This window comes from Necator americanus, chromosome V, assembly GCF_031761385.1.
Source record: "Necator americanus strain Aroian chromosome V, whole genome shotgun sequence".
NCBI classification, from domain to species: Eukaryota; Metazoa; Nematoda; class Chromadorea; order Rhabditida; family Ancylostomatidae; genus Necator; species Necator americanus.
Genome location: NC_087375.1, coordinates 19,597,738 through 19,622,911, shown reverse-complemented (window position 1 = coordinate 19,622,911; position 25,174 = coordinate 19,597,738). Strand labels below are relative to the sequence as shown.

Genomic DNA, 25,174 nt, shown 5'->3' with positions numbered 1-25,174 from the left:
ATTCCAAATCCAACTACGGGTTTTCGTCCTAACAGGTCCTCTAAGTATTAAATCCAGTACTTGTTTTCTTGCACATTTATTGGAAAATTTGAAGTTGTCCCAATAAGTCTTCATTTTTCTTTTGCCTCATTTCAGTAGAATCCCAATATGTCAAAGCTTCGATGGCAGCCGGCCACGATGCGAGAACAAATCTCTCGAAAATAAATGTGCAGCGGTAGAATGCGCGCCGTTATTTGGCAGCATTCACGTGTTAATGAGCAAACTGTTAGGAGGCGGTGATGAATCGAAGGCTAGATAGGGCTCGAAACGCACGTTTTTTCGCCATAGCATAAATGAGGACTGGTGCACTTCTGGAGAAGTATCGAACAAAAAAGTCGTCGCAAAGATACATATTTGCTATCAATCTCTATTTTCTCTATTTTTTCTCTATCTTGATCTCTATTTTTTTTCTATTTGAGTCTTCATTCAGAAACATCCAACATCAGATGCTTTAACAAAAATGGCATCCGCCAGACAAGCGCGGTCGATGCGAGAACGACAACAACGCTATGAAAGGACAGACAGAGATGGTACGTCCTTCCGCTTATCTTCAGATTTTTGCTCGTGACCTTCCACATATTTTATTCGTATTTGGCTTAGGATAAGTCTTTTTCCAGTCCAGTGGTTTCCACATTTAGCATTTCCAATATTTTCCTCTGTGCGAAGGTACGACAAAATCGAAAATGTACCGTTTTTTCTCCGAAATTTCAATCATCATCAAAAGAAGAGATTTCTGTTCAACTTAACCTTTCCTCTCTACATCGTTAGCCAAGCGTTTGATCTCTTTGTATTGTTAATCTCTGTCTTTTTTCATGGAAAATCCGCAGAGCGAAAAAGGGCCGAAATAAAAGAAAAACGAAAGAAAAAAAGGACAACAGTAAAAAAGTAGAAACATCTTTTTAATACCATGTTCTAGTTTTTTGAATATAGAATAATGTATGCATGAACCATTTCGAGTCCAGCTACTCGCTTGACATCATCAAGCAATTATGGTAAGCTAGTGTTCAAATGAACAGTTTCCAAGAAAATCCTAAGGGATTTGTTCATTTAAATGGCTTTCTAGCCACTTCAGTCCAATTTATTTGATACTAAACTAAGATCCGAAAAAGTTTCTTTGCGCAAACTCCTTCAAATAAGAAATAGCATAGACTCCTGTTTGTTTTAGTTTTCTGATTCGTTTCTACGATAACCAGCTATTTTGGACGTATTCGGCACTCATGATTTATTTTGTTATCATGGGCGGATTCAGCGCAGTCGAAGAGCAACCTTTCATCTCTGATTCGAAAATTTTGTACCAGTCGATAAGTTGATACGCGCAAGTAATTGTAAGCTCCGTTGGGTTCACAAACCTGAAACGATTCTGAGGCGAAGTCGAGCGCGTAGGCTCATCCGTACGGATTGTTAAACACTTTATCATGTGCCCCCACACTTTATGCACTTGATTGAAGGACCCGAAGAATGTCAATATTTCTTTTTAGGAGCACCAAAAAGTTCTTCTCCAAAATCGACGACGAAACCCGAGAAATATGATATGTGCAGTTAGCATGTACTTCTCACCTTTAGGTTACAGCCTCTGAAACAGCCATTAAAAAATCTCCTAAAAGTAATTCATTGCCCGCAGAAATTGAAATGCTAACATGGCAACTTCTTTAGAGTTCTAATGATCAATTCAGCATTACTGAGACTCTTCCTCCTCATCAGGTCACATCAGGTGTATTTTCTTTATATGCCGAGCTGAGTTCGCTTCCTTCCATAGGTGAGAAGAATTTCCTCGAATAAATAGTGTTGGGGAACGATGTTTTGGTTAACGTGGACTGCAATGAAGGGTGTTAATAGTCGTGACTGACTATTGCACCACATACGTCATTGATTAGTTGGAAAAAGCGGAAACATTTAATCAGGATCAAACTGTGACTACATAGAGATCATACCTCTTTAATAAACTGAACCTTATCTGTTGCTCATCTATTTGTAATGACCATCTTCACGTCTCTAAAAGCTAAGACTGAAATTCTACGATGACTTTCTGTGAAGTTCAATTTTCTGCCCAAAGTACATCTCTGAAGCCTTGAGAGAGTGTTTTTGGCGCGCAGGCTATGGCTGTGCGTTGCGGCAGAGCGTCACGTTCACTCGGACGAACAATTTTGCGCTGACTTTATATTGTATAAAATAGTTGATGTTGTACTCCGTGGTTTGTCCGTGCATATTTCTCTTCGCTTAAGTGTGATTATTTATTATTGCATATGTATTGGAGTCGTATATCGTCGTACATTAGTGGTAGGCTCTAGGGCGAAGTGGCAGTGTAGTAGATTCTCATCCTCAGCGTTCGTTGCGAATAAAACAATAGAGCTCAAAGACAAGAGGATAGAAAATAGACAATGAAAATAGTCAAGAAAAGGACAGAAAGCAGAAAATAATATTCAATTTCAAATAATATTCAATGTTTTTAATTCCTCATGAACATGATGGTTTTTCATAACAAAGTACTAAAGAGATCCAAAAGTAAATTTGTGCTCCTAATCAATATTCTCTGATTTTTTTCCAACGAAAATGTTTTAGATATCACCACAGCAGATGACAGTGACTCTTTTATTCGTCTGAATATTGGCGGGAAATCTTACTGCATACGTAAAGACCTGCATACGGAAGAAAGGACACTGATGCATGACATCGTTGAGTCAACACATGAACAAAGGTCTGCCAAACAGCCTGTTTTTTCTAGCTTTTACCTATAAGTTTTCCATTTGCTCTCTCTTGTTTCCTCTTTTTGTTGAACAGAAAACTGAACGTCACGTAGCACTCCCCATTTAATCGCGGAATAGTAAGATTTCGAAGCGAGCTAAAAAAGAAGTGATTCTGCCCGAGAACTACATCTGTAAGACTCCACTTCCATTTCCATCGTTTCGTATTTGTAGAAATTACATTTTAGAAAGTGTTGTCCAGTGTGGCACATATGCAATATTTTTGCAGCAGTTAAGCTGCAAATTCCAGTGTTTCTCTTGCCTGATCTTCGAGAGCTTCTTTTCTATGCTTGTTTCTTCCCCTTGCACTTTACGATTCTGATCTATAATAATTTTGTCGTTCAGATGAGCGATGCATCTGCTAAGACTTTTTCCTTTATGCTTTTGTTCCAAGCAACATTCAATTTTCTAGTAATGCCTCATTGAATATTCATTGCTTTGTTTGGGTTCTTATTTTCTCAAAAGGCCCTAATTTCTCTAAATTCCTGAATTTTAGCGCCGACAGTACGATCTCCGCATTTCCTTATCACTTTCTATCATTACCTTTTTCCGTATTAGCCCCCGAAACCGACTCCCACTTCTTTGGAATCGCCCGAATCATCTTTCATAAATACAAAACAAAGTAAACTATCTGCTTGTTCTACCGAATTTCAAGTTAAAATTTTGTTTTAAAAAATAAACAAAAAATAAGAGTGTTGAAGCATAGGAATTGTACATAAGTGATAATGTGTTCGTAGATACTTAAGGGGTCTTCCTGGAAAAAAAAAAGTTCTGCAATGAAATAAACGGTTTATGGAGCCAAGTTTGATCTAATATTACTTCCAGCAAAACTTCTTTCAATTTCATCTCAGGTAGGCTTATGTATGATAAGAAGATGTACAGATGGAATGTGCCAGTTGCATAGTTGCAATCAGAAGTTTGCAGGCTGACTTTAGTGGACGGATGTGACCCAATTACTGGAGAATATTACCTCGAAAGAAACTCAAGGATAGCTGATCACATTATGGATTTTTTCGCAACAGGTATGATCACAAGCGGTTTATTTCGCATGGAAAGAATTATTCCAGGACTTATTTCATTTCAAGTAATGTTACCTAATCTTCTGTATAGTAACCACTTCTCTTGCATAATGCAGAAGCTATCTGTTCAGGCAGCCTTCACAAACCTCAAAACATGTGCATTGAGAAATTCAAGGAGGAACTGGCGTACTGGCGGATAAGCCACGACCACGTATGTTCTTAGAATCTGCATCAACAAATCTCCAAAATGATGTGGGACGGAAAATGGCATCATCATGCCTATTTATCTGGTACAACTTAAGAAGTCTTGCTCTTTTCTTGTCTCACGACAGCAATTTCCGTCTTCGGCTCGTCGGGGCTTATCTCTGAGTGCTCTAAGAAGGCCGCGTTCCATTCAATTGTTCTTGACAAATCCAATCACGCGGCACGCAAATCACGCAGCTTTCATGTCCAAAAACCACCTACGTAATCTCAAACCAGTCCGTCTTTATGAAATATCCGGGATGAGAGCAACGTCAACGGTGAGAGGTGTTACCAGAAGCATTTTAGAGAGATGTGACTCAGAAATAAACAAATAAATAAGCTCAAAAAGGGTCCGCAGCAAGCACTGTTGAAATCGTTAGTGACCAGACCTTGAGCTCTGGATCTTGCGCTTGAGTAAACGAAAACAACCAGAAAGGTTTCAGAAATAATTATCGCAAATGATATACAAAAGAACATAACCCGGCAAACTCCTGCTCAAAGCTTTTCTCAGCGCATTCAGAGTTTCTTCATATGCACTCAGAGATGCTTAAAAAGAAGGTAACACCAGTTGAGGACCGAGCGCCTGATTTCTGCATTGGAAAAGTACACCCTAGATAATATAAATGGTTGACCTCGTCGTAATGCAATTAAAGAACAACGCATCTTTTCACTCGTCCCATAAAGAAGAATCGTTGCAAAAAAGTTACTGCTTGTGTATCGCTTCAACAAATACGATATGACGCGAATTCCTTAAAGAGTTTCCAGAATATATATATATATATATATATATATATATATATATCTGCAGCCAAGGTCGAATAACTCAGTGGTCCCAGCTTACTGAGACTTCGAGACACCACAGCCAGTCATACTATCCTAATCCCGTGACCTTTAGGATGTGTGAAGTGATCACGGCTTTTACATGGTTGAAAATCTACTCAGAAGAGCTCAGTGGGTGGATGATAAAACAGACGTTTGAATGCACGTATTGTAGCGTTCTGACTTTGTATAAACTCCTGAGCGTCTACTGTGAGGCTCATGTTTTTTTTTTAAATAATTTCCAATCTTTTAGTCATTACAAGACCTCGTAAACTCGAAGTCTTGGGTTTTTTGTCGAGAAAATCGAGGTAAGAGAAAGCTAAGAAACTGCTGTTTTTCACTTCGAATCACGTTAACTCAGATGACTTGGGAGTGTGTAAGGAGCAAATAAAGAGAGGAAAAGAATAGAAGAAAACGTTGTTCTTAGTGCCACATTTTCTTCTAATAAACTCTTAACAGAAACGAGAAAAACAAACCGGAGCTTTAACTGTCAGGCGGGTTTTCGCAAATATTATTACGGTTATTATTATTACGGCTACGGTTAACAAATATTATTACAAAATAGAATGGCATTTTGGAAAACACCTTCTCTATAAACTTCACAGTTTTGGATCACCACATGATCTGGTCTTTCTTCTTCTCGAGTATTCTTTTAAGCTGTCTACCTGTTGTGCTTTCCCCAGAGATCTATCGCTGGCTAGGTCTCACCTACAACATTCGTCCACTTTCGACGACTGCGAAACGGATTTCGATGGGGTGAGTTCGGATTCTCTCACATACGTCGTTAAACCAGATTTATCGTTAAAAAGGAATTTTCAACATTCAGGCTTACTTGTACTCTTTTCGTCTCTCCACATGGCGTTTCCTCGAAGACCCTCAATCTTCCACGTCGGCGGCGATATTTGCCATATTATCAGTGCTCTTTGTATTCGCCAGCGTATTCGGTCGCACACAGAGTCTTACGATACGCACGTGTGATTTAAATGTGGTAAATTTCAGGTTTGATACTCGGCTCGATGCCGGAACTTCAAGAAGATCCGAGCAATGCATCGGCTTACCATTCCATGCATGCAAAAACTAGCGAGGTTAGTTCGTGCGGGTGATGACCTGGTCTCGATTTTCTTTAAAAAAAAGAAGGCATATCTTATGCTGTCGAACAATTCCTAGTATTTTTTTCTGGGTATAAGGAAGGCGACAGAAAGTTCAACTGATGCAAGGTACATTTTAAGATAGTTCGCATCTCATTTCGTTGTTTGTTTAGTTGTCCACGATCACGTCTGCCATCTACTTCTTTTTCGTTTAATAACACTGCTGTGAACTTTCCAAACCCGAACTACAGACGTGAACAACTAAGAAACATACGGGTCTCACCGTTGACTATGTTCGCAGGAAAAATACTGGTCGTTCATTGCTGAAATCAGATATGCAACTTCTACTTGCCGTCCTGAAAACGTTAGCACACGTTCCCTTCTGTGAACACTGATAAAGATGTATTTCTCCTCATTCTAAGACTCATTCATGTGGACAGCGTACTTTTGTACCACAGTAATTGCAGTAACCCTACGGAAGTAGCCGAACTCGTAATCATACTTCTTATAAGTAATCGTCTGATTTACCATGGAATTGAGTATTGGAGGCATGGAGCCACTGTTCCTGTTTCTTCTTCACAGCTCCGCTTCAGCGCACATCATAGTTCACGATATTATGGATTCGTTTTTCAATGATGGATTTAGCTTACGTTAATTATTTTTGATATCCAAAATAACTTTTGACGATGGCCGTCGGTTGATGTGCGAATGACGTTTACATCGTGTTTTCATTAATATTCAGTAGTTGAGGGGCCTCGAGAACTGTGTTTCCAGATGTTTCCAAATAAGTACAACCTTGACGAGGATTTTTTTGTCGAGCCAATGTCGTTTGTTTAAATTGTCAGCGTTGCCAGGATGCGAAGTCAAACATGAGAATCTCGTAGAAAAGGGAGGGCGCTTGAGATGGAACGTGATCGATAATATCGAACGAATAGTCCACGAACACACGCACATATGTGTAATTTCAAGTATATTCTGGGAAAATTTCAGAAACGTGCAGTTTAATTTGAGAGCTACCAAGATTGATTTAGAACACACTGTCTAGTTTTGACTCAAAGCTGTCCATATTGATGCAAAAAGTACTCATTTTCAATAGGACATGATAGTGTATTCTATGGCGAAGTCCCATAGTAGCACGAAAATATGGCACTTTTCCAACACAGCACCCCTTCAAATATATAATAGGTACGTTGATTTTGAGCGAAAGCAGAAATTTCTCAGGTTTTCGCTGTTCCTCAAGAACCTTTGATCATACAAACTGTGTTGACAGACATATTGATCTTCGAGTTATCGAGGAGGCACCATAAATTAAGAGGAAGCAAGGGTGTTTGTGCATACGAGCGCTTAGACGCTTACTCTTTATAGTGATTTCTTCCAGCTCGAGAAATTGAAGAAGTTTCCTTCGTCAGTCGCGAAAAATGAAGAGTTCCCCAACTTCGTCTATCGACCAACTGACAATCCTACGTTCGCATTGGTTGTTGTGGAATACGTGTGTATAGGGTGGTTCACCTTCGAATACTTCATCAGGTGTGGTTTTGGACGTCGCTTCCTGCAGTTAAAGATATTGTTTTCGAAAACAACAAAGAAAAAAAGTGAAGTGCAACAGTGAACTGTCGTGGAAACATCTATGTATTTACTCCAATCCATTATTTTTATGTGTATTTATCAATCGCATTGTTTTTATGTGTATTTATCAAGCAACAAGCAGCACTGTTAGGTTACTCTACACTGAATGCTTGTTCCTTTTTTTTGAAGTGCTATGAACAAAGAAAAACTAAAACTTTCGTGAACTGACTGTAGTGATTATGAGTTTATCAACCGTAAACCAATAGTGTTTCAGCGAATTTTAGAATAAAATGTTGACTCTTCCAGATTGCTAATCTATCCCAAACGAGGAGAATTTGTCAGGAAAACGTTGAATATAATCGACATGTTGACGATACTTCCGTTTTACTTGGAGTTGTGCCTACCTTTAGTTGGTATTCACTCTCACTTCAAAGAGTTCACAGGTTAGCTATAAAATAATCATAGTCAGTTGAATGTAGAACATACAGCAACGAATAAAACACTTCTTTCCTCGTTGTCCTTAAAACGTTGAATACTTCACTTCTGACTGCTTGACATAGCACTTTCAGTTCAGTACCTTCCTCAGTTCAATTGGTGAAAGAGATCGATTGAATTGCTGTAAAAAGTTTTATTATCCCAGAAGTCAGGGGAATTCAAGGCATATCACAAAATTGACAATGTTGGAATCTCTACGGGAAAGGATAAGGTTCGGGGTGTAGATTACGCTCAATTACCCCTAGTCATCCTGAAAAACGGCGTGGGAAATGGCCCTAGTTCCTGCGAGGTACTTTGCAACGCACCGTCTCGGTGTATTCGGGGCGTCCACGAGCGAGCGGTAGAGAATCAATGAGGTATCCTCAGCATTCAAGTAAAACCAGTAAATAAGCTGCTGATAGAACTTTAGTGACTCTTTTTTTTTCCTTTTTCACAATGCGCCGACACGTCCAAGCGCCGCTTTCCCAAACATCCTATTCATTGGTGGTAGCTGTAAAGGCTAGTGACAGAAACCCATCGATTTTCTTTTCCACGGTTGCGGATGCAGTGCGTATATAGAGAGGCACGTTCTAACGTCAACAGGGTGGGGAAAAACTGTCACCAAGGGCGTTTCCCACGCTGCTTTTCAGGACGATCGGGGAACGATCGCGAAGAGCGTGATCGCGCCCATGCTCGTGGCCAACACCCGGCACCCTTTTTCATCGCAGAGAAATTTCAACATTTTCCATTTCGTGTTGATTTCAAACAAGTTGTTGTTTCTCTCCAACAATAGATAAGGTTCGTAGTTATCAGAACAACATCTCGAAACACTTCATAGAAATTCAGGAGTAACAAATTTGAGAAACACAGGTCGTCAGTTTACCCAACGATGTAACTCATTACATCCGTAACATTGGAACTGCGTAAAATGGATTTCTTTGCTCGGCGGGTCTAGGGTTGCATTATCGGGTAATCTCACCACTTTTGCGTCAACATAAGCTTGCAGTGTTTATGGATCTTTCGATACCCAGTATTTTGCGTTCTTAAAGGCATTCTTGGAGTGGTGTAGCGCAGTTGGTAAGAGGTTGCGATGTAGCTGCGGCATGATCGACCGGACTGCGCCCTAGATAAAAACACTGACCTGTCACATCGGCCACCTGCCGCAAGTAATTGTGCAGGCTAGTTAAGTGTTCGTGAACCTCAAACGATTCTGAATTGAAGTGAACGTGGTGGTGCATTCCAGGCGGAATAATTTCGGACACTGTCATTTACTGGAATTCTTGGAAAGTACGTCTCGTACAGAACTTACAATTGAAATGAGCTCATCAACCAAAGCAATGGTGTTGTTGCACTTTTCGAGAAGCTGAAACTTGATTCAGCTTTCTGGCTTTCACTTGCAGTGGCCTACCATAGATATTCCATCCATGATGCGCTGTAAAGGGTTGTTAGACCTTGCGCTGATTACAATGATGCCACCGTACGTGGTAGCAGTGTCAAGCCTAGAGACCCATTCCTGCACAGATGTGTTCCACCTTTTCTTCACTGTGATCAAGTCAGAAAACTGTCGACCCAGTATCTACGAGTCAACCTTTGCACTTCCTACGTTCCTCAACGAACCTCCACTATTTTCGCCATTCGTTGTGATATGTGGTGTTCTTACACTTCAATAGTGTTTCCAGGCGAAGAACTTGCGAGAAGAGCACAAACATGGATCGGTAACTGTAATTTCGTTCTGTTCTATCTGTCTGATTAAATTCTGCGTCTCAAAACGTTCATACACGTCGTCTCTGCACGCAATACATATGTGGGAAATCTTTTGCTCACTAATTAAAAAACTACTTATGTTCCAGGAGCGATGTTGGTTGTTCGAGTGCTTCGTGTTCTTAGAATGGCACGTGTCTTCAAATTAGCACGGTACAGCAGTAGTCTACAGGTGAACTTCACATCTATTGGACTCTTATTCATGTATATAATAAAGTTCTTAATTCTGCAGACGTTCGGACAGACGCTCAAATCGTCAATAACAGAATTAAGCATGCTGAGCATGTTCTTACTCACGGGTATCATATTCTTCTCTACAATCATGTACTACTTAGAAAAGGACGAACCTCATTCCGATTTCTACTCCATACCAGCTGCATGCTGGTGGTGTGTGTAAGTGTTACTGCACTTGTGTAGAATAATCGTCTGAATAAGTGATTTTCTGCTTTTTTCCTACTGATGTAGAGTCAGTGAGCGGCGATTAATGCTTGGAAGACAGTGTCCCCTCTAATTCATGCCATAATGACGAATGGGACCTCTTGGATAGGTGTTAATAGAAATGCATGAAGTAGAAGTCGTGGAAAAGCTTCGAAGCGAAATCCCGAATCCGAGAACAGAACACCGGAGTGCATCATTTGAAGATAAAGGAACATAAGCTTGTAGGAGAACTCAATTCGTTATTGAAAACTAAGAAACCAAGTATTAATGCCTAAAACTTACACTGATAAATCGAAAGCAAGCAGTTTGTTAATGTCCAAAGCATTTTGAAAAAAACTACCAGTTTTCTTTCATTCAATTGAATAATCAAAGAACTTTCACTTCATGGAATCTTCAGAAAATAGTGTTGAGACATCCCAACATTGCTATTATAGTTTGTGTATAAAAGATGCACATCCAAACCCCTACATACTCTTTATAATACTTTTTTCAGTGTCACAATGGCAACGGTTGGCTATGGAGATGCGAAGCCAGTCACTGCATGTGAGTTCTACCAATACTAAGTCTGAAATGATCGAAATGAGTAACGCAACAAAAAATTCAGTTGGTAAACTGGTGGCCACCGCGACGTCCATATGCGGTATCATCGTGCTTGCTTTCCCGATCTCTATGATTGTTGAGAAATTTGCAACAGCACAACAAAAAGCTATCGAGTACGAACAAATCAATCAAGGTTGGTTCGGTTAGAAACAGGGACTGCCTTTTTTTGAAGGTGGCGTAAGAGGAAATCATGTTTGCTGCTCAGTAGCAGACGGAGTTTTGCACGTATGCGCTTTGCAAATAACCTTGGTGAAAAGCCAAAAACTGCTAAAAATCGAGGAATTCGTTCACAGGAAGACGTCATTTTCAGAAAACCAGCCCTTCGCGTCAACACTGAGACAGAATTAATGCTTCTCAAATTGGTGCAAAATAGCAACTCAACAGTAAATAAGTTACTTTAGAAGTTCTGCAGCTGCAGTTTTTGTTGCAAACGAACATAGAATAAGTCCGTAACTATTTAGCATGACGTACTTTTGCTCTAGATAGGATAAAAATGTTATCCTCACTATCGCCCCACCCATCCGGAGGGAAAACATGAGATAACAGCGTTACCCGCAAGTTAAGTTGATTAGTCGCAGACTACTAGTCGATCAAAATACATAACGTCTTGCGTTGAAATAACTGATTGACTAAAAACTTAAGCTTCAATTTTGGCCTTTTCTTTTCAAACTCAGAAATAGCATTATATGGATATATATGAAGGACGCACTGTGAGCCGTGAAAAGTTTGAAGAAAAACAAAAAGGAACGAAAACGAAAAAAAAAGTGGGAAACGACACAAGGCATCGAGACATAATATTGCGCAACCGATTGAAGGCATTGGAAACAATAGAATGGACATTAATGCACAATACACTATTGACTGATTTGCAGTGCTACATCCTGCATTCCAAAAAAAATTGAAAAAAATATTTTTTGTACCTACGGCAATTGGTAGACCGGTGTGTTCGTCTTTGAGGTTGAAATTCCCATATCTGGAGCGCGTGACAAACGCTGTGAAGTGTTATCAAGTATTACTCCTCCTCCATACACAACACCAATCTCAGCTTCAGCGACGTTATCGTTTTAAATGTTCTAAATGAAAAAAAAACATCTTGCTCCAAAAGTGTTCCGTTTTGTCCACATAGAACTCAATCTCGATAATCTGGAAAGAACAAGAATCAGTGAAACTGAGGGATCAAAACACAGAAATCTTACGGAGCGAGCAATTCGCTATTGAATGATCCCTGTTACCACTATTTATCATAAGCTACATAACACTTCGCCAACACTTTTTATTTGTATGCACATTTTCGAATTAGAAAAGAAAAAGCCACAAGCTGTCTTGTAAAGCACTTCGAAAAGGGTCTTCATGTGGAGTACATACAGAATAAATCCTACTAATGTGATTTCTATGTGGTGTAGACCAATTTCCTACTCCATGATGTCACAGCACGACAAGATCGTAATGAGAAAGGCAGCTGTTAGAAGTTGAATCCACTTCGTGATCACGATTATGTGACAATGTCAATCCATGCCAATTTCGCTAGCCTTCAACGACTAACCACCTCCACATGGAGCTGAGAGCTCCGGAGCGTTGCGAATGTGAGTTACTACTGAATCTACAAAGTGTACGATACAGCAAATAAAGAGACATTCACCTCAAACTTGGAGAACAAGAAATGTAACTTTGTGAAAATCCCGTGGTCAGTCTCATGATCCCATCCCATTTCTAGCCAGCTTGAAAGACAGGCAAACCGACCTCTTGCTCAGGTTAGAAAATAAAAGGCAATCAATGGAAGGTAGGAAGCCGTCTATTATTAGAACGCTTTAATGGAGGCAGCTTAATTCTGGAAATTTCTAAGATTGATCTAAGGATTTCATTAGCAGGAAATACGTAGGTTAATCTATTGCTTGGCCACATTGGCGGCAGAAAGAGAATGTTTGGATATTTGTTTTTTAGTGAGATCCTGCGGATCGCCCGCATATGTTGCTTACGTATCAATTTGATCACTTTGTCAGAGGTATTGTCTTACCGAGTTCATCCACATCCTTCCTTAGTTCATTACAAGCTTGCTGAGGTTTTGGTATTGTGTAGATCCATGAATAAAGCTGTCTCTATCCAATCATTCTTGATCATACGTATATTAAATACATAAGGTTTTTTTATCTCGAATAAATTCTCCACACTTTTTTTTCTGGTGGACGTTCGACTTAGCTTAACAACTTCCTCACTTGTTCTTGATCGAAAATACTCCAGCGAACTTGAAAAAACTGCCTTATCACGGTGTGATCCAACAAGTGTTATGAATGCGGTGGTAGTCATTTTGACCAAAAATCCCATTTTTATTCATCTATCGATTTTCCATCTATGACATTCCAAGCTTAGTCAGATCTCACTTACTTTCTGGAATTCTTTCTGGTCACTATGTGATACGGAAACGAAACCACAATCAATCAAATTTGTCAGAATTTGTGTTCATTCAAATTGAATTGAATGCAATTTCTTGGAACTAAACTGGGCTAAGCAATAAGCAGGAATGGTAGCCTAGTGGATAGCGTGATTCGCTCCTCTGCACTCGTTTCCTCGTACCATTCTCCTCTAGTTCTTGTTCGTCCACATTTCGTGTCTTCTCTCCAACTCTTTTCATTTCTCCTTCGGAAATAAGGTGGCATACACATGATTATTCCTGCTATTTTTTCTTCATGGTTTCCTTTGCGAAGTGAAAAGGATCAATTCATGAGGTCTCACGGCCACAATCTGAGCACACTGTTGAACCAAATACTCATTTGGCTGCATGTCGTAAGGCGTGGTGTATCGTCCATGCTCGGATATCCGGCTCCAACAAACAGGAAACATGTTGAGAAAAGAAATGCAAAAAAGTGACTTGATAGACGGAAGGAAGCAGCACCACTCAGACTCAATCTATTGCACCATCCAGTGGGAACTCCTGCCTAATTCTCTTTTAACTGCAAACTTCATTAAAGGCAGCACACCACGAATCTGAGATGGTGCGGATTTCAGGTGGAGTATCCATATAGATTCGTAGATTATGGAGACGGGGGTAGTTCCGCTCATCTCTTCCTGCATCACTGCAAGCAGCCGCCCCCAGAATGCTGCTTTGTACGACGCCATCTATTGTAACGCTCCACCCCTTGCGCCGTCCCCGCCCTGCGATTCGTCGAAAATCAATTCGGACTGCCCGATAGGCAGTAAGGGACGCTACGCATGCAGTGGTGGCGCGCTGAAATGAAAGACATCGTACAAAACAGCATTCAAGGGCCGCCTGCTTGCAGTGATTCCGGGGGAGATGAGCGGAACCACCCCGGTCTCCAGAAACGTATAAGGATACTCCACCTGAAATCCGTACCACCCCAGATTTGTGGATTTGTGGTAACCTATGCAGCCTTTAACCATACTATGTCGTTAACCTCACCTCTAGCGTCTTTCTCCTCTGCTCAAACCTCATTTGAGCAGTTTGCTTCCAAACTCTGTATGTACTCTGAACATAGGCCTTACCATGGTTATGGTCTCATCTCTGAATCAGTACTGACCCTGGCTAGGAATTTGTGTCGAAAATCTTCGTACCTCCTTTCTCTTTGCTCTTTGTAATTTTTCATCTTTTTTTTTCGAACAGTAGTGTATGAATCAGATAAAATAATCTTCCTAAGAGTCCTTTTACATTAGATTTACCGTTTGTATTTTTTCTAAGAGCACAGGTTGCATCAAAGAGATCCTAGCTTGTAGGGGTCTTATTTTTCTGTTATTGTGCACCATTAGCATCCTACATGGTCGTAATACCCCTCTGGGTACTTCAGTAGTTTTTCCTCATTGAAATGGCCTCTTCTCAGAAGTTTCGATCTGCAGGAATTGGATTTCTACAACTTCAGCCTCAATTATTGCGTAGCTGTCCATGGTAATACTGCTTCTAGGATGGACTCAGGATTTTATTATGACTCCGGTCACAAGAAAAGTTACATTACAGCAAGCGGTAATTAATTACAAAATAAAAAAGACTGTAAAAACACCAAAAAGGCGGTATGGGGAGTGCTTCGCATGATGTGAGGGGAGCTCAGTGCACACTTTCACAGAGAATGCACTGTGACCACACATCACAACACTGTTTATGCCGACTGTATACGCAGAATCGCAGAATCGGTTCTCGTCTACGAAAAAATATGCCAACTAGTTTCTACAACACTTTTATAACGCACAGAAAAAGAAAAGGTATCAAATGCCGCTGAACTGTTGTTAAACTTATGCACTCTGGAGCAGTTTTGTCCCGGTTTCTTCTAATATCGACCAGCTCTCAGAGGTCTGCAGGAAGCAAATCACATGTTCTAAAGGTGTGAGAATATGTCTCACTTGTTTGAAGCGCAGGGGGAGAGAGAACACCCATATTTGTTCTTTTCCCAAATTACCTTGAATTAAACGAATTTCCAGGGCAATTCACCGCTATTTCATTAAGTTTCAGAGAAGGTGTCAGCTCTTGCGTTTCACAGGTATGTCAAAAGTAGCTCAGTAGTGCACATCGCATGCGTTCTTTTCCCCGAGTTCTAGCTCCCCTGTACCGAATTACAGCAAATCTTTTTGCTTCATCTTGCTTTTGCAGCTCAATTATCCGCTGTCGCCAACAACTACCTCTTGAGGAGATTCCCGACGAGACGGCGGAATCGAAGAGAACGAGCTAATGGTACAACGTCTACTCCGTTCATCAAAACCGTTGCCTAGGAGATTATGATTAAGAGAATATATTAAAGTGTAAAAAATAGTGATGAGGGATAGAATATGACTGTACCAATTGGAAACGGCATATCTTAGTTTATATGAATGAGGGATATACGTATAAACGTACAATGTTTCCCTCGAGCGAGGCGTTTCAAATAAACATGAAAAATACTGAGTAATCTCAATATCGAATAAGATTTTCTACCTGTCTTCAGCCTAAAAGGACTTCGGAATATACACGTTATCAGATATGGAAATATGCCTCTGGTTTAACAATAAACGGGTTGAGAGACGACACATTGTGATGTATTAGGGTTACGCGTATCATTAAGTTGACGTAGTGTGGAGACCTGATGGAAAACGTAGAGTTTGGGTTCTGAAAAACGGGGTGAGAAGGAGCTCGTTTACACGAGGTGAGTTGGAACGTGCCACCCATGTGCTCGAGCCGCATCCACGTGAGAGCGGTGGTGAGTCAAGAAGGTCTCCTCATCAAACTATTTACTTAAGAGCAGCGGATAGGCTGTGAAGGGGATCGGAGCTTGTAAAATAAAAAAGTAAAGTAGCTCGTAGGAACTAAGGCAGTTAACACGCCTTTTTTTACGATTAGGGAGAGCTGTGCGTGCCCACGCTTTGATTCGTAAACTCCAACCAAACTTAATGTCCTGCACCAGGCTTCCTTACTACTTCGATTTTGTGACACGTCACCGAGAACGACAAGTTGCTCGGATATGTTTCCAAGGGTCCCCTCGAAGACTTTAATTCTTAGGAATTGTGCTCATATCCCACGTTTTCATGTTGTGCGTGATTATGACTCTTTTTAGCTGGATTTCAGGACTTTGCTAGGATTATAGACGCAAAAACGTTGGGTACATATAATGGAGCAGACATACCCCATTGAAAAAATCTTAGACATTTTGCATCAGTATAGAAAAAGAACTCAGAAGAGCTCGTCGTGCTCGGTAGAGAAGGACCAGTGTCCGCCTTCACGAAGGACGCAGTGTGTCACACAGGTATACAAGACACGTTCCAGATGGACTGTGTATTGTTTTCCTATTTAGTAGAATTTTTCTCTTCTTTCCTCAATATTCCTATCGGGAACGTCTTGCGGAAGTCTGATTGAATACATACGGCGCCGAACTTAGCAAGTCTTGATAAAATCTATTTATGGATGACTCATTGCACGATTACCACTATTAAGTGCAGCAGCCTGATCTCAAATTCCGCCAAAATCATCGCAGTAAACTAATAATACGCTGCAGTACATGTAGTTTTTGCTGGCTTCATAGCCCACTTTTGTTTAATTGTCCTGTCGACGTTCCAAATGCATGTTTTTCAGTGAGATCGGAATCACAGCTAAATTGTTCCACAAGCTTTCCCTCTCAGTGAACATTTTTCACAATGTATATTAGCGACAGAGCATCTGTTAAAGATAGGAAACCAGACCTTGGATGGTTCGCTAGCAAATTGATAGCATTAACGTTCTCATCATTCTCATCAAAGTTCACATAGCTTCAGCCCAGTAAGCATGAATCTTGATCGCGAGCGGACACTGTTCCTCCACCCCATCAACTCATGAGTACCATTAATGCTTCCGAAGAACGCCAACTTCACTTCCACCTTGGTTATCCAGATTTGAGTCCTCTTGATCTATGAGTATAAGAATTTGCGTCGAACGAACAACTTTGCGCTTTACACAGAAGCAGATGGAGGTGCGTCTTCGGCAGAACCAAGTCGCAATGCACTCGACTTGCTTGATGCAAACATGAAACTAGAGCAGGCAACACCTTCATGCGCTCTTCTTACCTGAGCGCAGCAATATAAAGATTGACTATATAGTCATCAATATACTCACACTGTAGGCTGAAGCGCAAAGTACCACTCCCCAATAAAGTCCTCCAATGACATACGAGGTGGGGAGAATCGAGTGGCCTTAAGAGCAAGGGGAGCCTGAATTCATGTCTCGTATTCAACTATGCTTCACTGCAATCAGAGAAGGTGGTATTCTGATAGTAAGACACCAGGAAGCTAATGTTATGCAAGTTTAGAACAATATCTAACAACAGTTTTTCGATGATACCGCAGTCGAGAATTGATGTAATTATTGAAATATGATAAGAACTGCGAATCTCGTCCAACATTACTGTATTTGCAAACTTGACCCACAATGCCGAACGCCTTGAACAGACTCGCCGGCAGCACCTAATGGAAAAAGTGGAAAATTTTAAAAGTCAAGACCACGAGTTTCTAATGAAAACCAAAAGAAAAAGAACTCTTCCTCTTTTTGTTCAGTGTTTGTTACGTTTAGCGGTGTGATCGGCTTATTTGTTTAGATACTACACTCCACCCAATTAAGGACTTGATCAGAGTGGATGGAAGCAAATTTCATGTCAGCGCGAAAATATCAGGTCAGCTCTGCTTCGGCAGTACCGCTGCTTGCTTGTTATGTGAATCTGGATCATAGCCACTGTCATGCCCTGCGTAGTTGTCACCACGTAGGGCGTGACAGTACTTTAGGAGATGAGTTTTACGTACTCTTTCAGCTATACGATTCACGGCTTGTCTCGTGGTTGCGGATGTGGTTGAGGCTAGCGACATCAGTCGTTCATTTCACCTTTATTTCTGTGAATTCTGTGTGAGAGGGGGCGATTCGGTCCATTCCTTCCTAGTTGTGGTAAAAAACGGCCCGGAAGATGCGACGCGTACACAAGGCTGGCTGCCGGAACGCCCGAAGCCGTATCTTCCAGGCCGTTTTTTACGGCAACTAGGAAGAAATGGACGAGATCACCTCTTTCTCCATAATCTACTATCCTGTATACGAATACTCTACCTGAAATCCGTACCACCTCAGATTCGATGCCTTTAACTTGAGACAGTCAGGCACTCTCTCGCCACAGAGCACATCGGTGGCTAATCGCCTGTATGATGATGGAGTCCCACCTCATCCAACAGCGTTCAACTTCACGTGCAAGGTTGCCGTTGGTGCAATTGTCGAACTGATGTATTTTAATTGCTCCTTCAAAAATCTATGTCCTCATTTTCCTTAGTCGTCATATACTCGGGCCTTTCGACGTGGAGAGAACTAGCCTACAGCGCAAGACTCAAATTTGCTGTTTCAGCCCTTCTTTGCCTTTGAAAGACAACGTGATTTGTAATAGAAGTGGTCAGCTGTGATTGTCGTTTTGAAATTCCGAGCTTGCAACTTCCTCACTTTGACTCCAGCAATTCTCCCTAAAAGAAGTCCTTCATCAGTGGGAATGATACCTTCAAGACACGATCGTTGCAGTGCTTCACCATTGTGCTGACGTCCTTAGAGCGGTGAAAGACACTTATACTTATTTCACTGCTGGTGGTTGAACTACTAGAGAGGGTGGAATATCTTTAGGACAGCTTTGCTAATTTTGGCGAAACTCTGGACATGGTGTCGCAGGAATTCTGCTGTCTAGATGGTGCAGTTTCTCAAATAGCTCATCGCAGAAAAGAAGTTGTTTACTGATTAAAAGAAAACCAGTAGCACCAATGAAGTGCCCGTACTGCTTGACCCTTTGTCGAAAAAAAAATTAGCCGAATCAAAGAAGACTCACATCCTTTAACTATACTTTCATTGCTGCCTTTTTGGCATCATCGTCAACACCTCCATCCGAATTCTCACATCACCGAATTGGACCAAGGTAGGGAAAGTACAATGCTAGTGCTTTGTGCGCTTAGGATGAGGAAGCGTTTTCAGTTGTCTGCCAATGCAAGATCTGGACAAAAGTGCATTAAAGTCTAGAAAATATATTGTACGAAAACGAACTTCTTTCTTGACTGTAGATTGTTCTCCGTTGTCGGTTACATATATGGCATCTCAGCTACCAAGACTTTTCATATTGACTGTATTCATTACTGTCCACTCCCAACAAACTTGCTTATAAGTCTTCGAGCATAGAGACAGCACACGCGGAAGTTTTCCTCACAAAGTGAGGGCACCTCGTTATTGCCCCGGGAACGTTATGGCAAGCGTCGAGCAGATCAATGTCTCTAAGTTAACCTAGCGTCTCAAATTCCTGGATTTATGGCAGAATTGTCCGTTTCCCTCGTGATATTTTCAATTACGTGTCAGATTCTAGCAACTCATGAAGAGAAACATAGAAAATCTCTGGTAAATCCGTCACCAAGAAAGAGTTACTGCTACATTGGCGGAAAACACATTCGGAACCATTGGAGGTGAACGGCATCCATGTGCGTGCTGAGTTCTGTTTCCGAGACTTCCGACGTGGTATTCGTTGCGGTATACTACTTGATACTGCAATCTTGCGGTTTTATTTAAAGGCAGCATGCCACGAATCTAAGGTGGTGCGGATTTCAGGTGGAGTATCCATATATGGGGTCGTAGATTATGGAGACGGAGGTAGTTCCGCTCATCTCTCCCTCCACTGCAAACAGCCACCCCCAGAATGCTGTTTTGTACGACGCCATCTATTGTAACGCTCCACCCCTTGCGCCGTCTCCGCCTTACGATTCGGCGAAAATCAATTCGGACTGCCACGATAAACAGTAAGGGGACGCTACGCATGCAGTGGTGGCGCGCTGCAATGGAAGGCATGATACAAAACAGCATTCTGGAGGCGTCTGTTTGCAGTGATGCAGAGAGAGATGAGCGGAACTACCCCCGTCTCCATAATCTAAGACCCCGTATACGGATACTCCACCTGAAATCCGCACCACCTCAGATTCGTGGTAAAATGCACCTGCAGTTTTTGCATGTTCCATTTCGCAACTGAACAACAAACAACGGCAGAGTAGTAAGAGTCCAAAATCCAGATGATATATCTCCCACATAATCTTTCCCAAAATCAGAAACGTTCAAGGAGACAACACACTACAATGAATTATCTAATCCAACCATATGGCAGAAGCTTCCATATGGTTGGATTAGATAATTCATTGTGGTGTGGCTGCATGTACGCTACTGCAACTGTGAAGAAAATTGACTAAGAACTTGGAGTATGTTTTTCGAAGTAGGCTTCTAAACTAGGTATATATGAAGTAGGAATATCGACACAAGGTATTAGCCAGAAAAGTGAGGAACGACGTCTTACCCTGTTTCAGCTATGTAATAAGCACACCTATGGACAAAGTAGTCTAGCCACCTATATACAGTACAATCAACATACAAATTTCCCTGCAGTCGTTTCTACTAAACAATGGCAAGAAGAGACTGCTTGTGTGCATTTTGCAAATCACTCTGCAAAAACTTCTAGAGGCTAGACTTGGGGAACGGTCAAGAGGTACCCGTATGATGTGCCGCCGCGTATCCAGGAGGCTAATGAGCGTTGTTAATTGCACCGCGCGTCTCTTGATACCGCCATGATCGCTACAGTAACCTGGTTGCTCCTCTTGTGCTACGTCTTCAAGACGCCCCGCCCACGCCACCCTCCTCATCCATTTCGCCGCGTCTGCCACTCTTACGACGATTTTCTTTCCGCCGCGCTTTCAGCTCTTATGATGCGCTTTTAAAGTCGAACGGAAAGGAAAGTACCTGGTATTAGATGTTGTTTGAAGGTCTTACATAAAGTAAGTGCTTGTAACTTTTATAAAAAAGAAAGGAAGAATGAAATAGGTTTGTATAAGTGATATGCCATTTAGAAATGCGAGTGAAAATGAAATTATCCTGTCTCGACTTGCTAGGTGGAAAACACTCATCCATTTCTGGGAATGCGAGATATGTTTCAAAAAATGTCTCACTGATCGGTGTTATGCTATCTTTTTCACTTTTTTTCTCTAATGATTTTTTTTTTGTTTATCTAGCTGGGTAAAACTGGCATCCAACGATTAACGAGGCGCGAATAATGCCTCGCAGACATACACTGTACCTAAAATTATTTTTCAAAAAAAAAAAGGTCTTTTTTCGCCACTAATACAGCTAACCTGTCATATTGATTTTATGCAGAGAATAGATAGAAATGAAGCGATAAAACGAAAGGAGTTTGAAGAGCCATACAAAGTTATAAATAAGGTTATATAAAAAAAAAAAAAAAAAAATTTTTTTTTTTTTTTTTCTTTTTAAAATTTTATATAGATATAATGTTTATGTAGAGCAAGTATTGAAATATGCCAATATTTGACATATTTCAATACTTGCTTGTACGTCTTATACAGTTTTATATAATATTTTAAAAATAGTTTTATATATAAAATATATAATATATTGTATAAGACGTACAAGCAAGTATTGAAATATGTCAAATATTGGCATATTTCAATACTTGCTCTACATAAACATTATATCTATGTAAAATTTTGAAAAGGTAAAATGTAGAAAGGAGTTTAAAGAATGTGTACAAAGTGATAAGCGCATAAAGTTGCTGTTATTATAGCTGCTGCAGTTGAAGGTTGAACACGAATTCGTTGAATGGCATCGTGACAAACACATACTTATGCACTGCTAGTTTATATAGAAAACTTAGGGCATGAAATGTGTTAAATTATGAGATGTTTGAAAATATATGCGTGTTATTCTTTTCCCTGGAGCATCTTTTTGAAATAATTTTTACTTATTCTTCTCCTTTATTCCCAATAATATGCGCTTAGTTTACTATATCCGTACATCAGAATTCGCCTCGGCAATTCGTTCTTCACTCCCTCCCTCCCCCCCCTTCAAAATTCGCACTATCCACCGCTCCCGCGCGGCGCGCCCGCGGGGGGTTTTTTTTAGGGGGATAGGGGGGGGGGGGTTTTTTTTTTTTGTGGGGGGGGGGGGGGGTTTTTTTGGTGGGGGGGGGGGGGCGTTTTTTTGCGGGGGGGCGCGGTGCGCGAGGGGGAGGACAGGAGTGGTCAGCCGGTTTTCACGGGTACCTCTTGTCCCGCACCCGCTAGACTTTTGTTTTTTTTTTCGAACTTTCAAACTTTCAATATTTTCACTTTCAAAACGCGAACTTTCAAAACCATAACAATTACTGTTTTTTTAAATTGAACGTCGAAGTCTGCATGTGCAAAAAAACCCCTTATTGTGAACTCTATCGGTTCAATAGTTTTATGGTACAGAAATTAGCAACCCGCCAGCCTCCCACCGCTGCAATTCCAACTGGTAGAAGACTAGGATGCAAGAAAAAAGAGAAAACAATAAAAAAAAGTCTGCGAACTTTCAAAACCATAACAATTACTAAGAACACAAAGCAACGAAGGCTCTACCACTGCAATAAATGATAACTGATATCCGGATCTGGAACCTCAACCAAAAACGTCCACCAAACCTTTGTTGAAACGATTATTTATCGACCCAGACTCGAGAACGGCATCCACCCTGTGTAATCGCATAGCATACAGAAAATACAGAGCATTGAATCTCACAGAATCTCGCCGTTATTCGCATGGAAGAATTAACAGGAAGGCTAATCACCAGTACACTCAACCTGCAAAGTGCTTGTATTCGATTTCTGTTTAAAGGCATCACCCCACGAATCTGGAGTGGTACGGATTTCCGGTGGAGTATTCGTATACGGGATCGTAGATTTTTGAGAGAAGGGTGATTCCGTCCATTTCTTCCTAAATGTCGTAGAAAACTGCCCGGAAGATACGGCTTCGAGCGTTCCGGCGCACTATTTCCCACAAGGAGTTCGATTGAAGCGCGCATCTTCCGGGCCGTTTTTTACGGCAATTAGGAAGAAATGGACGGAATCACACCCCTCTCTATAATCAACTATCTCGTGTACAAATACTCAACCTGAAATCCGTACCACCTCAGATTCGTGGGGTGATGCCTTTAAAAGTGATAGAATGAAACTGTAAATGTAATCAAGTTAGGGTACAGTCCAGCGAATTGTACTGGACTACATTAGGTCTTATGTGGGCACTGGCAGATCTCCATTGAGCACGACAAGTTCCTCGGAGTTCCTTTGTTTTTGTTCATGATACTTCTCCACTGTTTTTCGTTTGGCTGGGAAAACAAAAACTATCAGGTTCTTTCTCATCTATTACTTATGTGGTCCGTTCCTAATCCAGATTTTCTCTATTTTGTTCTCTTACGATTGGATTTCCGCTCAATTTTCTTGTGTAGTTGTGTAAGGTGAGCACCGTTCTTTAATGTATTTTTTGTTTTTCAAGTTAAAATTGTTACCTGTTAGTTATGAATTAGGTAAGATCAGCCTTCTTCTCAAGCGAACTTTGATATTTTGCGACTAGTACTGTAATTAAGAACGCTAATTATGCGTAGTATACGAAGCAGTGGACCAGAAATTAATCCCTGCAACCGAAACCCTGGTATCTATCTGCAAAACAACAGAACTAATGGGAAAGGATTTAGGATTATATAATCTCATTTATGCGCTATTATACAAAAAAAAAACGAAAACTCATCAGAAACAAGAAAACGAGAGCTCGGTGGAGACGGTTCATTGTCGCATTCACTGGCGACGTAACGTATGAGACTATTGTATTCTCACCGCAAAAGGAGAGAGACTAAATAACCAAAGCGGTAAAAAAGTCTAATATATAAGATTAAGATGTGATTTGATTATTATCACTGTCACAAATTCATTTCTAAACAGATTAAGATTTACGTTAAGAAAACAGAAAACAGCAACCGTAATAACCTTCTGTTGCAAAATAAAGTCGCGAGAGACAAAAAATCTCTCGGAATAAATTCCCACAAGAGAAAATATTATTCCTGATTTTGAAAAGATTGTATTTTGAAAAAATACCGAAGAAGATCAAAACTGATCCGATTTGTTTTCCATGCTTTTAAACTCTGAAACGTATTCTACATTTCTTCTATTTACTTCGCGTTGTACTTTATGGGTTCACTGGCTGGCTGTGTATGTATGGTCCGGTCAAACCGACATGAAGCACTAGTGTAGTTACTCGAACGGTCGCGCTGGAGCAGCGCTTTGTAGCCGCTCACAGCGTCCTGCGAGCGTTCTGATTGGCAATTCGCGAAAATGCGGGAAGTGACGTGATCCGGATCGAAATTGTCCGCATTTTTTTTGTTTTTCTTTCACTTTTTTGCTTTTTTCTCAGGTTTTTTGTCCTTTAAGTTCCTTTTTACGTATTTTTGTTATGTTTACTGTATTTCCATTTGTATTTCTTAAGATATTGTATCGTTTCTGTTCATGTCTTGCTTTTGAAATATGGTAGAAAATTGTGTTTACTTCCATGTTAATGGTCTTTGTTTCTTCGCCTACGCTCCCTCCTTTACGAACAAACAAGAACATTAACATGAAGTTTTTTAACACACGAACAAAACCAATACGATAACTTAAGAACAATACAGATACAATATAGATCTACATAAGAGGAGCAAATACAGCAAACATAACAAAAATACGAAGAAAGAAATATAGAACACGAAAAAAAAAACCAGAAAGAAAAGCAAAAAAATGAAAACAAACAGAAAATTGCGGACAATGTCGATCCGGATGACGTCACCTCCCGCATTTCAGCAAATTGCAAGGCAGACAGCTCGCAGGTTAAAACCGCGTTGCTCCGGCGCGACAGCTCGTGCAACTACACTCGCTTCATGTCGTTTTGACCCGACTATAAACTCCTTTTTTGTCTGGGGCTATGTTGAATGTTCTAGATGAACCAAGAAAAGCATATTAACGTCATAGATAGGAAACCTAAGCAAACTTAATGAGGATCTGGAGATACAACTTCTGTGCACTATGACCTTCTTTAAGCTGGACACCGCACTCGAGGTGAATAA

General features: G+C 40.7%; 2 protein-coding genes across 4 annotated transcripts; both read left to right on the top strand.

The window, feature by feature from the left end:
- Nucleotides 1–499: 499 nt before the first annotated feature.
- On the top strand, nt 500–18,666 carry RB195_014459 (uncharacterized protein; the record flags this gene model as incomplete). Of its 3 annotated transcripts, XM_064204739.1 has the most annotated exons (14): nt 500–569; nt 2,599–2,734; nt 3,705–3,802; nt 3,931–4,010; nt 5,519–5,617; nt 5,688–5,805; nt 5,861–5,946; nt 7,328–7,476; nt 7,822–7,958; nt 9,840–9,922; nt 9,983–10,143; nt 10,682–10,731; nt 10,793–10,921; nt 15,380–15,498. In XM_064204739.1, 14 exons carry the CDS (start codon nt 500–502, stop codon nt 15,496–15,498), a joined length of 1,515 nt encoding a protein of 504 aa, XP_064060622.1. The 3 variants fall into 3 exon arrangements, with proteins under 3 accessions (XP_064060622.1, XP_064060623.1, XP_064060620.1); XM_064204741.1 differs by lacking the exons at nt 9,840–9,922; nt 9,983–10,143; nt 10,682–10,731; nt 10,793–10,921; nt 15,380–15,498 and adding an exon at nt 8,640–8,782; XM_064204740.1 differs by lacking the exons at nt 500–569; nt 2,599–2,734; nt 3,705–3,802; ... (4 more) ...; nt 7,328–7,476; nt 7,822–7,958 and adding exons at nt 17,826–17,900; nt 18,036–18,092; nt 18,373–18,493; nt 18,612–18,666 and having other exon boundaries at nt 9,845–9,922; nt 15,380–15,460.
- Nucleotides 15,594–18,078, top strand: RB195_014460 (uncharacterized protein; the record flags this gene model as incomplete). The annotated part of the gene is made up of 4 exons (XM_064204742.1): nt 15,594–15,670; nt 15,844–15,962; nt 17,849–17,900; nt 18,036–18,078. The coding sequence occupies 4 exons, from the start codon at nt 15,594–15,596 to the stop codon at nt 18,076–18,078; spliced, it is 291 nt and encodes a 96-aa protein (XP_064060621.1).
- Nucleotides 18,667–25,174: the final 6,508 nt, after the last annotated feature.